General features: G+C 41.3%; 1 protein-coding gene across 1 annotated transcript in view; it reads left to right on the top strand.

The window, feature by feature from the left end:
• LOC128662974 (lateral signaling target protein 2 homolog) overlaps nucleotides 1–13,192 on the top strand; it is a 194,277-nt gene that overhangs the window by 131,787 nt on the left and 49,298 nt on the right. Inside the window, exons 11-12 of the mRNA XM_053717061.1 lie at nucleotides 2,555–2,623; nucleotides 2,982–3,085. Coding sequence (XP_053573036.1) covers nucleotides 2,555–2,623; nucleotides 2,982–3,085 — 173 coding nt within the window. The remainder of the gene's footprint in view (nucleotides 1–2,554; nucleotides 2,624–2,981; nucleotides 3,086–13,192) is intronic.

The following is a 13,192-nucleotide window of genomic DNA, read 5'->3' as shown; positions in this document are numbered from 1 at the left end:
GTCATCAGACATTCCATCCGGGGGAGTGGGAACTCCATCCGGAAATCTTTGCCCAAATAACTCAATTATGGGGCATTCCAGACATGGATCTGATGGCGTCTCGTCAGAACTTCAAGGTTCCTTGCTACGGGTCCAGATCCAGGGATCCCAAGGCGACCCTAGTAGATGCACTAGTAGCACCTTGGACCTTCAACCTAGCTTATGTATTCCCACCGTTTCCTCTCATCCCCAGGCTGGTAGCCAGGATCAATCAGGAGAGGGCCTCGGTGATCTTGATAGCTCCTGCGTGGCCACGCAGGACTTGGTATGCAGACCTGGTGAATATGTCATCGGTTCCACCATGGAAGCTACCTTTGAGACAGGACCTTCTTGTTCAGGGTCCATTCGAACATCCGAATCTGGTTTCCCTCCAACTGACGGCTTGGAGATTGAACGCTTGATTTTATCAAAGCGTGGGTTTTCAGATTCTGTAATAGATACTCTGATTCAGGCTAGAAAGCCTGTAACTAGAAAAATTTACCATAAAATATGGAAAAAATATATCTGTTGGTGTGAATCTAAAGGATTCTCATGGAACAAGATAAAAATTCCTAAGATTCTATCCTTTCTACAAGAAGGTTTGGAGAAAGGATTATCTGCAAGTTCTCTGAAGGGACAGATCTCTGCTTTATCTGTTTTACTTCACAAAAGACTGGCAGCTGTGCCAGATGTTCAAGCATTTGTTCAGGCTCTGGTTAGGATCAAGCCTGTTTACAGACCTTTGACTCCTCCCTGGAGTCTAAATCTAGTTCTTTCAGTTCTTCAAGGGGTTCCGTTTGAACCCTTACATTCCGTAGATATTAAGTTATTATCTTGGAAAGTTTTGTTTTTGGTTGCAATTTCTTCTGCTAGAAGAGTTTCAGAGTTATCTGCTCTGCAGTGTTCTCCGCCCTATCTGGTGTTCCATGCAGATAAGGTGGTTTTGCGTACTAAGCCTGGTTTTCTTCCGAAAGTTGTTTCCAACAAAAATATTAACCAGGAGATAGTTGTACCTTCTTTGTGTCCGAATCCAGTTTCAAAGAAGGAACGTTTGTTACACAATTTGGACGTAGTCCGTGCTCTAATTCTATTTAGAGGCTACTAAAGATTTCAGACAAACATCTTCCTTGTTTGTTGTTTATTCTGGTAAAAGGAGAGGTCAAAAAGCGACTTCTACCTCTCTTTCCTTTTGGCTTAAAAGCATTATCCGATTGGCTTATGAGACTGCCGGACAGCAGCCTCCTGAAAGAATCACAGCTCACTCCACTAGGGCTGTGGCTTCCACATGGGCCTTCAAGAACGAGGCTTCTGTTGACCAGATATGTAAGGCAGCGACTTGGTCTTCACTGCACACTTTTGCCAAATTTTACAAATTTGATACTTTTGCTTCTTCGGAGGCTATTTTTGGGAGAAAGGTTTTGCAAGCTGTGGTGCCTTCCGTTTAGGTGACCTGATTTGCTCCCTCCCTTCTTCCTTGTCCTAAAGCTTTGGTATTGGTTCCCACAAGTAAGGATGACGCCGTGGACCGGACACACCAATGTTGGAGAAAACAGAATTTATGCTTACCTGATAAATTACTTTCTCCAACGGTGTGTCCGGTCCACGGCCCGCCCTGGTTTTTTAATCAGGTCTGATGAATTATTTTCTCTAACTACAGTCACCACGGTATCATATGGTTTCTCCTATATATATTTCCTCCTGTCCGTCGGTCGAATGACTGGGGTGGGCGGAGCCTAGGAGGGATCATGTGACCAGCTTTGCTGGGACTCTTTGCCATTTCCTGTTGGGGAAGAGAATATCCCACAAGTAAGGATGACGCCGTGGACCGGACACACCGTTGGAGAAAGTAATTTATCAGGTAAGCATAAATTCTGTTTTTAAAAGTCTCAAAAATACATGCTCTAGCTGAATCATGAAAGTGAAAATTTGACTTTCTTATCCCATTATGGAGAGTAATAGCTGTGTTATGAACATGGTTATGTTTAGGGTTGAAAATAACTTTCTTTTAAAACATAAGTTAAGGCAGAACATTTAAAAGTGGCTACTTTACTGTCCATTTTAATCCTATAATTGTGAAATGTTACTGCTAGTATTGTGTTGTATTGCATAGGCTCGATAGGATTCTAGTAAGAGCTATTTCTTATTGCTATAGTGCAGGAACTAATGAGATGCCCCTTCTCATGGAACTTGTCCTTGATCTTCCCTATGTTTTTTTCAGCTTACTATTTAAATGTACATTAAACTAGAGCAAAATGTAGAATGCAAAAGAGCAATAACTCAATATGTCAAAAACATGTTAAAGCTTCTTAAATTATTATTAAAACTAACAGGAAGTGTATGTTGGTGCACAATCCATGCTTAGGGACAGATAATGCCAAGAGCTCTATTGGTGCACAAGGACATGCTTGTGTAATGTGAAAACAAAGTACTGTAATACATTTGAACACTCTCTTTTAGATGGAATAGAAACAAATACTTTAATATCCCTTATTAATTCTTTATACATATTTCCTCCCTCCCTCCATTTTTTCCTTAGAGAATAAAGAAGATGCCTTCCGTTTGCCGGACTGTTCTGTTTGTCAAAACCTTGAGCAGCAGGAAAATGGTATGTCCAGACTAACGCAAAGGCTCCATGTTAGTCCAATTTATAATATTTAGTGCTATGTTTGCTGCAAAAGAAAATAAATTTTGCTATCTCTATTTAGAAACTGTAGGAATATAATGTTTGCGTAAGGCATGATTGTTATGTATACTATTTTAATATTTTGATAAAATATTTTTTTAATTTCACGATTATAAACTAAAGGTGTGATTGTAACTAGGCTTTTAATCATTGACGTTCTGTTACACAAATAACCGTTTTTATCAAGCAGTGTCGTTTTAGAGCCAGTGATATAAACTAAATACCAAATGTGAGTCCCAATTAGTATTCCTATGAAGTGATGATTTTATTTTGTTTAAAGTATCTCCAGAATGGGTCCCTGACAGTAGAAGCAACCAGTGCATGAGCTGCTGTGCTCCCTTCACTTTACTCCGCAGAAGGCACCACTGTCGCAGCTGTGGAAAGGTCAGTTGTAAAATGCTCTCCCTCAACACCCTTATGTTTCTTCTACATAATTACTGCTGGCCTATAGGTGATTTAGTCTGTTCTCCACGGCTTACAAAACATGGGTCTATGCTCCTGCACACACAGGTTTAAAAAGACCAATCTAATACACTCACCTGTTTTTAATTATTTCTACTCCTGTCCTAGACATGTGGGTTTCACAAACACTCACTTCATCCCCCCCCCCTAATGTTTGCATCTTGGAATTTGTTTAAAATAAAACTTGCAAGAATCAGAGCATGTCATTTTAATAGACTTTTAAAATCACTTCTATTTTCAAATGTGCTTTATTTTCTTGATAACATTTTTTTTAAAGTGAATACACACATATCCTACACTAGTGGGAGCTAGCTGGTGATTGGTGCCTGCGTGCATACATTTGTCTCTTGTTATTGGCTAACTAGGTGTGTTCATCTAGCTACCAGTAGTGTCCCTTTCATTTTGTTACTTTATGTCCTATATCCACACATTTGGTGGATTGACTGTGCTTCTCTAAATGTACACTACAAATGTCCTGAGTGTCTGTTTGTAAGCCCTATGGAGTTGGAGGGCCACTAAAGTCAAAATTAAAGTTTCATGATTCAGATAATGCATGCAATTTAAAAAACAAACAAAAAAAAAACTTGTGCACAGCATATACCTATATGCATTTGTGATGGGCTGATTGCTATTACATGATACTGGGGGAGGGAAAATTGGATTAACTTTGAAATTTGCCATAAAATGTTCTACTCATAAATTCAATGTAAGTTCTATTACATTGTCCTTGTGTTGTGTATTTGCCAGTTATATGTCGGTTGTATGCCTATTTTAATTGGCTTACCAGTGTGTTCAGCTAGCTCACAGGAGTGTATTGTTGTTTCTTCATCAAACGATACCAACAGAATGAAGCAAAATTGGTAACAGAAGAAAATTGGAAAGTTGTTTAAAAATGTATAATCTATCTGAATCACTAAATAAAAATGTTGGGTATCATGTTCCTTTAAGGAGGCATTATGATAAGAGATACGGTGCAGACCAAATGGGAAGATACTAATTTGTCCTCATAAAAACACTTAAGATGCAAACTAGTAAGGAGGGAGGAAGCAGGTCCTTATAAATTACTCTCTCAGTCCTAATGCACATAATTAGTAGTGACCACTAAAGTTTACATATGATCAACCTAAATTGATCACACATAGTATCATTAGAAACTATAACCCTTGCTCTTAATATCTGCCATATTGGAAACCATCTCAAACTAGGGTGTACCTTTCTCATATACAAATAGAGCCAGGCACTCTTACACTAGTTAAATTAAAATAATTTAATCAAAACATATATTGTATAGATGTACTATATTGAAAACTATAATTTTATTAAGGCACAATTGAACATAAAAGATCAAAACATTAAATTGACTGTAAAGTCAAATTTAAACATTCATGATTCAGATACAGCATACCATTTTAAAACAACTTTCCAATTTAAAATGAAAAAGCAGGAATCTAAGTCCCTCTAGGAGGCGCTAAAATCTAGAAAAATGGTGTATACAAATATATATATCACAATTATGTGTAACAGATTTTAACAATAAATATCAAACACCTTAAAAAAAACATTCAGCTGGTGATGGTATATCACTACAAATTTATGTAATCTTAGATTCCTATATTGTAGAAACTGTAAGAAAAGTGTGAAAAAATAGTCCCAATAGACTTATCGTGAGTGTATGATTCCACCCTGTCCACATTTGCTAAGTATCACACAGGAAGTTATTTGTGAGATTGCTATTGGTACTATTGGTTTCTTTCCTCTTCTCCTTCTGAATATGCACTAAAATAGATGCTGCTTCTCTCTTCCAATTCACAAAAAGGTATAGTAGATCCTGAACAAAAAACACAGAGGACCCTTCATGTGCATATCAATAGCGCAATCACTGTCATGAAATGTAGATATACAGGGTACTCACAAATTGTGGCAGCACTCTCTTGTGCTCCCTGTTGGGGTCGTTCTGGAGACTCATTGCTCCAGCTCACTGGATGCCTGATGAAACTGCTTGAACAGCAGAGAAACGTGTTGCAGTCTTTTTGGGGCTCTGAATGACTTTAACCCTTTTTGTACTTATTGTCTTTTAAAAAAGATTTTAATTGAAAGGTTTTTATACTTACAAAAACCTGGTGCATTATTTTGCATTATTGTCCACTGAGGGAGCTGTGATCCAGGATCCAGTGAGCTGGAGCACTGTGAGTCCCCAGAACGCCCCCAACAGCACAAGAGAGTGCTGCCACAATTTGAGTACTCTGTGTATCTACATTTCATGACAGTGATTGCACTATTAATATGCACATGAAGCGCCCTCTGTGTTTTTTGTTCAGGAACTTTCCAATTTACTTTTATTATCAAATATGTTTTCTCTCTTGTTATCCATTTGTTGAAGCATACCCCTAGGTAGGCTGATGGCAGTTTATGAATGTGCACATGTGCAACAGTCTATGACATCAGTATTTGCAACATTGTAAAAGACTGAAAGAAACAATGTTGCAAACACTGCTGCCAGATGGCTAAAGACATGTTCATGCTCATGAGCACACCTATGATTACTCTTTAACAAAGGATACTAAGAGAAGTAAGCAAAATTGATCATAAAAGTAAATTGGAAAGTTGTTCAACCCCTTGCGCCAAATTGATGCAAGTACAACGTCACATAGTACTTTGCCCAGCTTACTGTGTTGACGACGTAGTACCCATGTCAAACAGAAGCGCGTGCTGCAGTCCTTGATGTCAGCTTTTACAGTGGAGACTGCAACCAGGAGCAGAAAGCATCTGACTTTATGTTGTGTCACTGTCTGTATCTGTTGCGGTATTGCCGAGGGAGGAGAGTGGGCGACATATTGCCCCAAGGGGTCGGAAAGGTGAAGGTACCCTACTCTACATAAAGGAAATTATTAGGAGAGAGGGAGGGATGGGTCCCTACACTGCATCAAATGGGCTTTTGAGAGGGGGCCCTACACATGATCACTTGGTGTGGGGAGGGTGAGGGGGATCCATATGCTATATAAAAATATTAATAAAATAAAAAAAAGAAATGAATGTAAACTGGGTACTGGTAGACAGCTGCCAGTACCTAAGATGACAATGACCATTGGGAGGGGTGAGTGTTAGAGAGCTGTTTGGGAGGGATCAGGGAAGGTAAGGGGGGGATCCCTACACTGCAGACAATTAAAGAATAAATAAAATTAATTTAATTTAAAAACAAAAAGCACTAAAACTTCATACCTGCCAGTACCTAAAATTGTGGTAAGCGGGGGGACAGGTGAGAGGCTAATACTTACATTACAATAATATTACAATTGACAGTTAATTAACCCCTTCACTGCTGAAAATTTCAGAAGTATGGTGCGCAGCTGCAATTAGCAACCTAATTTACCAAAAAACAATGGCAAAGCCATGTATACCTGCTATTTCTGAACAAAAGGGATCCCAGAGAAGCTGTAACAACCATTTGTGTTATGACTGCACAAGCTGTATGTAAATGATTTCTGTGAGAAACCAAATAGTTTGTGAAAAAGTTAACAATTTTTTTTTTATATGATCGCATTTAGTGGCATGAAATAAAACAAAACAAAAACAAGGCTCTATTTCTGTCTAAATGGAGTGATAGCAAAAATACAAAAAATTATCCGGTAACGAAGGGCTTAAGAAGGACAAAGGTTTTCCCAGTTTCGACAGGCAATTTTTGCTCACTACTGGTTTGACCTAAATTATCCGCTCTCTTGTTAAGTGCAGGCCTTTCTATTGAGACCCTATATGGGTATTTAAAATAACAATAAATAGTAATTTTAATACTGAAAAATTTGGGAAAAAGGTTGGGGTGGGGGGGCATTTTTTATTTTTCTTCTTAATATGAGGAGAGTCCATGGCTTCATTCCTTACTTGTGGGAATACTGAACCTGGCCACCAGGAGGAGGCAAAGACACCCCAGCCAATGGCTTAAATACCTCCCCCACTTCCCTCATCCCCCAGTCATTCTTTGCCTTTCATCACAGGAGGTTGGCAGAGAAGTGTCAGAAGATACAGAGTAGTTCCTTATGAAGGGTATCTACCCTTCGGAATGGGACTGGAGTTTTAAGTAGTCTTGTCAGCCTCTCAGTGAGGGCATTGACAAATGTTAGATTCTGGAGATGCAGGGAGAGTCTTTCTGCGAACCCATCCAGACTCGTATTAACAGCTCCTTAAGCAATCAGTGTTGAAGAGTTTTACTGCCTGCTTTTTCACTCAAGTCAATGTCAGGAGCGATGCTACAAGACTGTCAAACTTGAGAGGCTGTGTTTCTGTTCCTCGGCATAGATTCCGGTAAGATCGTTTCATTTTATACATTTATGATAACGCAAGAAGACAGGATCACAGCGTGGCTCCTTTTATCTGTATGGAATCGAGGGTTAATATCTTCGGAAGGGGATTATTGAACAGGGGGGATTAATTACATAATGTAAATATTGTGTTTATGCTGCGACATGTGTGAGATGAAGCTGAGGTAGATGTTGGAACGTACAGGTTTTACTTTCATTTTGATTAGTTGCGCAGCCTGTAAGACTTGGCGCGCTTTTAGCTGCAGCAGGGGCGGTCCTGCGTGGTGCACCACGTGAACGGGTGTAGTCACACTGATCTTCTCTTCTTCCTTACCGTGCGGTTTACCGGAGACAAAGTGGTTTCTCTATTGGGCCTGTGTCATAGGAGGTGGTGAGTGCCCCAGCCATTGGGGTATAAAGGTGCATTTTCTTTTTTCTATTGTCAATTTATAAGCACAAGCTATGGAGGACTTTGATAAGTTAGAGGGTACTCCTCCTTTACCGAAATCCAATGCCTGTCTATATTGTGAGGAGGCCACGGTATATCCGCCTGCTCAATTATGTTCCATATGCCTCGATAAAGTAATTTTATCAAAGAAAACAAATATGTTTAGTACTACTGAGCCATCCACCTCTGAGGAGTCTCCATCCCATGAGGTGTGCACCCTACAGTCATCTCCAAATACACATGCAGCTTCCCGTAGCACTCCTAATCCTCCATCTGGAGGGGCCCTTTTACCACCAGACTTTACTGAGCAGTAGTTACAAACGGCAGTGTCTGCGGCCTTCAGTGCTTTACCTCGCCCTGCTAAGCGCAAGCGAAAGGTCAAATATTGCTGTCCTTCTCAGGGGTCATCTACTAGTTACTGGATTTATCTGATAATAGATTATCCGCTGATGAAGACACCTCTAATACTTTAGAGGATGCTCTTTCTGGGTTGGAATCTGCTGCCTCTAAGCCTCTTCCACGGTTACTGGAGGCAAGGGTTCCTTTTTACCGCAGGATAAGAAGATAAAACCTAAGGGACAAGGTCCTAATTTTCGTTCCTTTCGTTTTGGATAAATCCCAACGTCGGCAACCCTCTGCAAAGCCTGAGCAGTCCAAGGGAACTTGGAAGCCGACTCAGTCCTGGAATAAATCAAAGCAGAACAAGAAGCCCGCAGAGTCAAAGTCGGCATGAAGGGGCGGCCCGGGATTTGGTAGGAGGCAGACTGTCGCTCTTTTCAGAAGCTTGGTTTGGGGACGTGCAAGACCCATGGGTCCTGGAAGTCATCGCTCAGGGATACAGGATAGGTTTCAAGTCTCATCCTCCCAGGGGCAGATTCCTCTTTTCAAACCTGTCTTCAAGACCAGAAAAGAGGGAAGCTTTTTTAGGGTGTATGAGGGATCTCTCCTCCATGGGGGGTCATTGTACCGGTACCGCCAGCGGAGAGAGGTCTGGGCTACTACTCAAACCTCTTTGTGGTCCCAAAGAAGGAAGGTACTTTTCGCCCGATTCTGGACCTAAAGTGTTTGAACAAATTCCTATCTGTCCCCTCGTTCAAGATGGAGACAATAAGGTCCATTCTTCCCTTAGTTCAGGAAGGACAGTTCATGACCATGATAGACCTGAAGGATGCCTACCTTCACATCCCTATTCACAGGGAACATGTCAAGTTCCTAAGATTTGCATTCCTGGACCAACACTTCCAGTTTATTGCACTTCTGTTTGGTCTAGCTACTGCCCCAAGAGTCTTTACGAACTTTGCTCGCAGTGGCCAGAATCAGGGGTATAGCAGTGGCGCCTTACTTACACAATATTCTGGTTCAGTTACCATCCTGTCGTCTGGCAGAAGACCTTTCGGAAGCCCTTCTTTCTCTTCTTCAATCTCATAGATGGAAGATAAACTTAGAAATGAGTTCTCTTATTCCCAGTACCAGGGTGGAATTCCTGGGTACGATTAATAAATTACATATCCATGAGGATATCCCTTACAGACCAGAGACGTTACAAGTTAACTTCCAATTGTCTCGCCCTCCAGACCTCCTTAAGGCCCTCTGTGGCTCGGTGTATGGAGGTAATTGGTCTCATGGTGTTCTGCATGGACATCATTCCTTTTGCCAGATTCCATCTCAGACCTCTTCAACTATGCATGCTGAGACAGTGGAACGGCAACCATTCAGATCTTTCTCAACAGATTTCTCTGGACAACCGGTCAAGAGAATTGCTCGTCTGGTGGCTCTGTCCAGATCACCTGTCCCAAGGGACATCCTTCTTGAGACCATCCTGGGAGATTGTGACTACGGACATGAGTCTCACAGGATGGGGAGTCGTTTGGGGTGCTCTGAAGGCTTGGCCTCTTCTGGGTGCGTCCCAGTTTATCAGATTTCAATCAGACAACATAACCTCGGTGGCTTACATCAACCATCAGGGGGGGGGAACGAGAAGCTCCCTGGCAATGAGGGGAAGTATCTTGGATTCTGGAGTGGGTTGAGGCCCACAGCTGCTAGCTGTCAGTGATCTACATTCTGGGTGTGGACAACTGGTAAGCGAATTTCCTCAGCAGACAATCCTTTCATCCGGGGGAATGGTCTCTCCATCACAAGGTGTTTGCGGAGATTTGCAACAGATGTGGGACGCCAGAGATAGATCTCATGGCGTCCGTCTCAATTCCAAGCTGCCTAGTTATGGGTCGCAGTCCAGGGATCCTCAGGCGGAGCTAATAGATGCATTAGCAGTGTCTTGGAGTTTCAGTCTGATCTACATTTTTCCGCTGTTACCACTTCTCCCTCGTGTAGTGACCCGCATCAAGCAGGAGCATGCATCAGTGATTCTAATTGCTCCATCATGGCCGCAGAGGATGTGGTTCCCGGACCTGGTGGGGATGTCATCATCTCCTCAATGGAGGTTATTTTGTTGCAGGGAACTGCTGGAGCAAGGCCCATTTGTTCTTTAAAATCTAGATTCTCTGAGGCTGACTGTGTGGAGATTAAACGCTTAGTCCTAGCCATGAGAGGTTTCTTGGAGAGAGTTATTGATACTCCCATTCAGGTCACTTGTCCCATCTATCATAAGGTGTGGAGGACCTACTTATTCTGGTGTGAAGAGTGGGGATTTCCCTGGCATAAGGTCAGGGTTTCCAGGATTCTTTCCTTTCTCCAGGATGGTCTGGAGAAGGGCCTTTTGCTAGCTCTCTTAAGGGACAGATTTCGGCCCTATCTGTTTTATTGCACAAGAGGCTCGCTGAGCTTCCAGATGTCCAGTCTTTTTTGTTCAGGCTCTGACTAGAATCAGGCCGGTGTTTAGATCTAGCACTCCTCCTTGGAGTTTAAATCTTGTTCTTAAAGTTTTGCAGAAGGCTCCATTTGAGCCTATGCATGTAGTTGATATTAAATTATTGTCTTAGGTTATTTTTCTACTGGCTATTTCTTCGGCACGCAGAGTATCTGAGATGTCTGCCTTGCAATGTAACCCCTTACCTAGTCTAGTTTTCCATGCAGATAAGGCTGTTCTTCGTACTGGGGTAGGTTTTCTTCCTAAGGTTGTTTCTGATTGAAACATCAATCAAGAGATTGTGGTTCCTTTCTTGTGTCCTAATCCTTCTTCCTCAAAGGAGCGGTTACTTCTTAATTTAGATGTGGTTTGGGCCTTGAAGTTCTATCTCCAGGCTACGAAGGAGTTTTGACAGACTTCTTCTTTGTGTGTTGTCTATTCTGGGAAACATAGGGGGCAGAAGGCCTCATCCACTTTCTTATCTTTTTGGTTGAGGAGCATTATTCATTTAGCTTATGAGACAGTGGGACATAAGCCTCCTGAAAGGATTAAGGCTCATTCAACTCGAGTTGTGGCTTCCTCTTGAGCTTTCAAGAATGAGGCCTCTATGGATCAGATTTGTACGGTCGGCTGCCTGGTCCTCCTTACATACCTTTTCAAAATTTTAAGTTTAAGTTTGACGTTTTTGCTTTGGCTGAAGCAGCTTTTGGGAGAAAGGTTTTGCAGGCTGTGGTGCCCTCAGAATAGGGTCTGCCTCTCCTTTTACCCTCCCGTTTCATTCAGTGTCCTCTAGAGCTTGGGTATATGTTTCCCACAAGTAAGGAATGAAGCCGTGGACTCTCCTTATATTAAGAAGGAAAACCTAAATTATGCTTACCAGATAATTTCCTTTCCTTCTGTATGAGGAGAGTCCACGGCCCCCCGCCCATATTCTCCGTTGGGCGAACCTACATTTTTTGTTTTGTTCTTCTGGCACCATTTATACCCTGATATTTTTCCTACTGTTCCTTGTTCCCTCGGCAGAATGACTGGGGGATGAGGGAAGTGGGGGAGGTATTTAAGCCTTTGGCTGGGGTGTCTTTTGCCTTCTCCTGGTGGCCAGGTTCAGTATTCCAACAAGTAAGGAATGAAGTCGTGGACTCTGCTCATACGAAAGGAACGGAAATTATCTGGTAAGCATAATTTATTTTTAAACATTTATACAAAACAAGTGTAGTTAAAAAAAACATACCTCCAAATAGATTCATTATGCTGTCCCGATTTAAGAAATACCCCCTATGTCTAGGTCTCTGAGTAAGTTTTAGGAAATATAAGCCAAATGCCACTAAGATGATTTATCGATTTAACACCTTGACCCTATATAATGTAAATGTCTATGTATACACATCATGCAGTACTTTGCTTATCGTACCGCATGATGTGTATATATACATTGGAGCTGCAAGAAGCTCCAGCAGTCAGCCGAGAGCTGGAGTTCCTGAGCTCCAGTCATCTGCCTGCTTATGAAACCAGAGCACGATTAGTGCTCTTGTTCAATTTGAAGGCAGATACCAGATTTTTACAGGACAATCATCTGCTGGTCCCGGCGGGAGGTGTGGGAGGGAAACCGGGAGGCAGGTGGGCGGTCCAGCACCGGAAGGAAGAGGGAGGGAATGGAATGGCCCTACACTGCAGAAAAATAAAGGGAGAGGAAGGGATGGGAAAATACACACTACATATATATATATATATATATATATATATATATATATATATATATATATATATATATATATATATATATATATATATATATATATATATATATATATATATATATATATATATGAAAAAAATTAAGGAATAAAGTCTGTCCTATCCAGCACTACTAATCCCAAATATTATAATTGGATTAATTTCCCCAGGGGCAGGAATACTAGACCTAGCAATATATCTCAATTGTATCATACATAATTCACAGCAAAAAGGGGGTGAAAAATAGAGCGTTTATTGAAACAGCCAAGGTACTAGCTTTTCATAGGCAATACATATAAACATACCCCCACTAACCATAGTGCACTATGGACTAATTATTGGATTAATGAACACCAATATGCATATAACATACACATTATATAAATACCAAAAAAATAATGAGAGCTCTCAAAGAAGATAATAAAACAATAATAAATGCCCCAATACTGAATTATCCTGTTAAAGGCACAGGAAATAATAATGGCAAAGTCCAGCACTGATGTGGGAGGGTATATGTCCCGTGATGAAATAAATCAGGTAAAATATGAGGGTTGTCGGTGTAAGTCAGGGAATAGACCTAACAGCAAACGCCCTTTACAATAGCAAATGCGCTCAACAACAGCGATATTAGCGATAACGAGCAAAGTTGTGTATGCGCCTCCTGACTCCTCTTCCAAGTGCTTAAAATATTATTGCTAGGGCTGCTCCAACAAACACTTCAGCCAGCTATGCACGTTTCACCCCTAAGG

The sequence above is a fragment of the Bombina bombina genome, chromosome 6 (assembly GCF_027579735.1).
Source record: "Bombina bombina isolate aBomBom1 chromosome 6, aBomBom1.pri, whole genome shotgun sequence".
NCBI lineage: Eukaryota > Metazoa > Chordata > Amphibia > Anura > Bombinatoridae > Bombina > Bombina bombina.
This window is presented reverse-complemented; position numbering and strand designations above follow the sequence as displayed.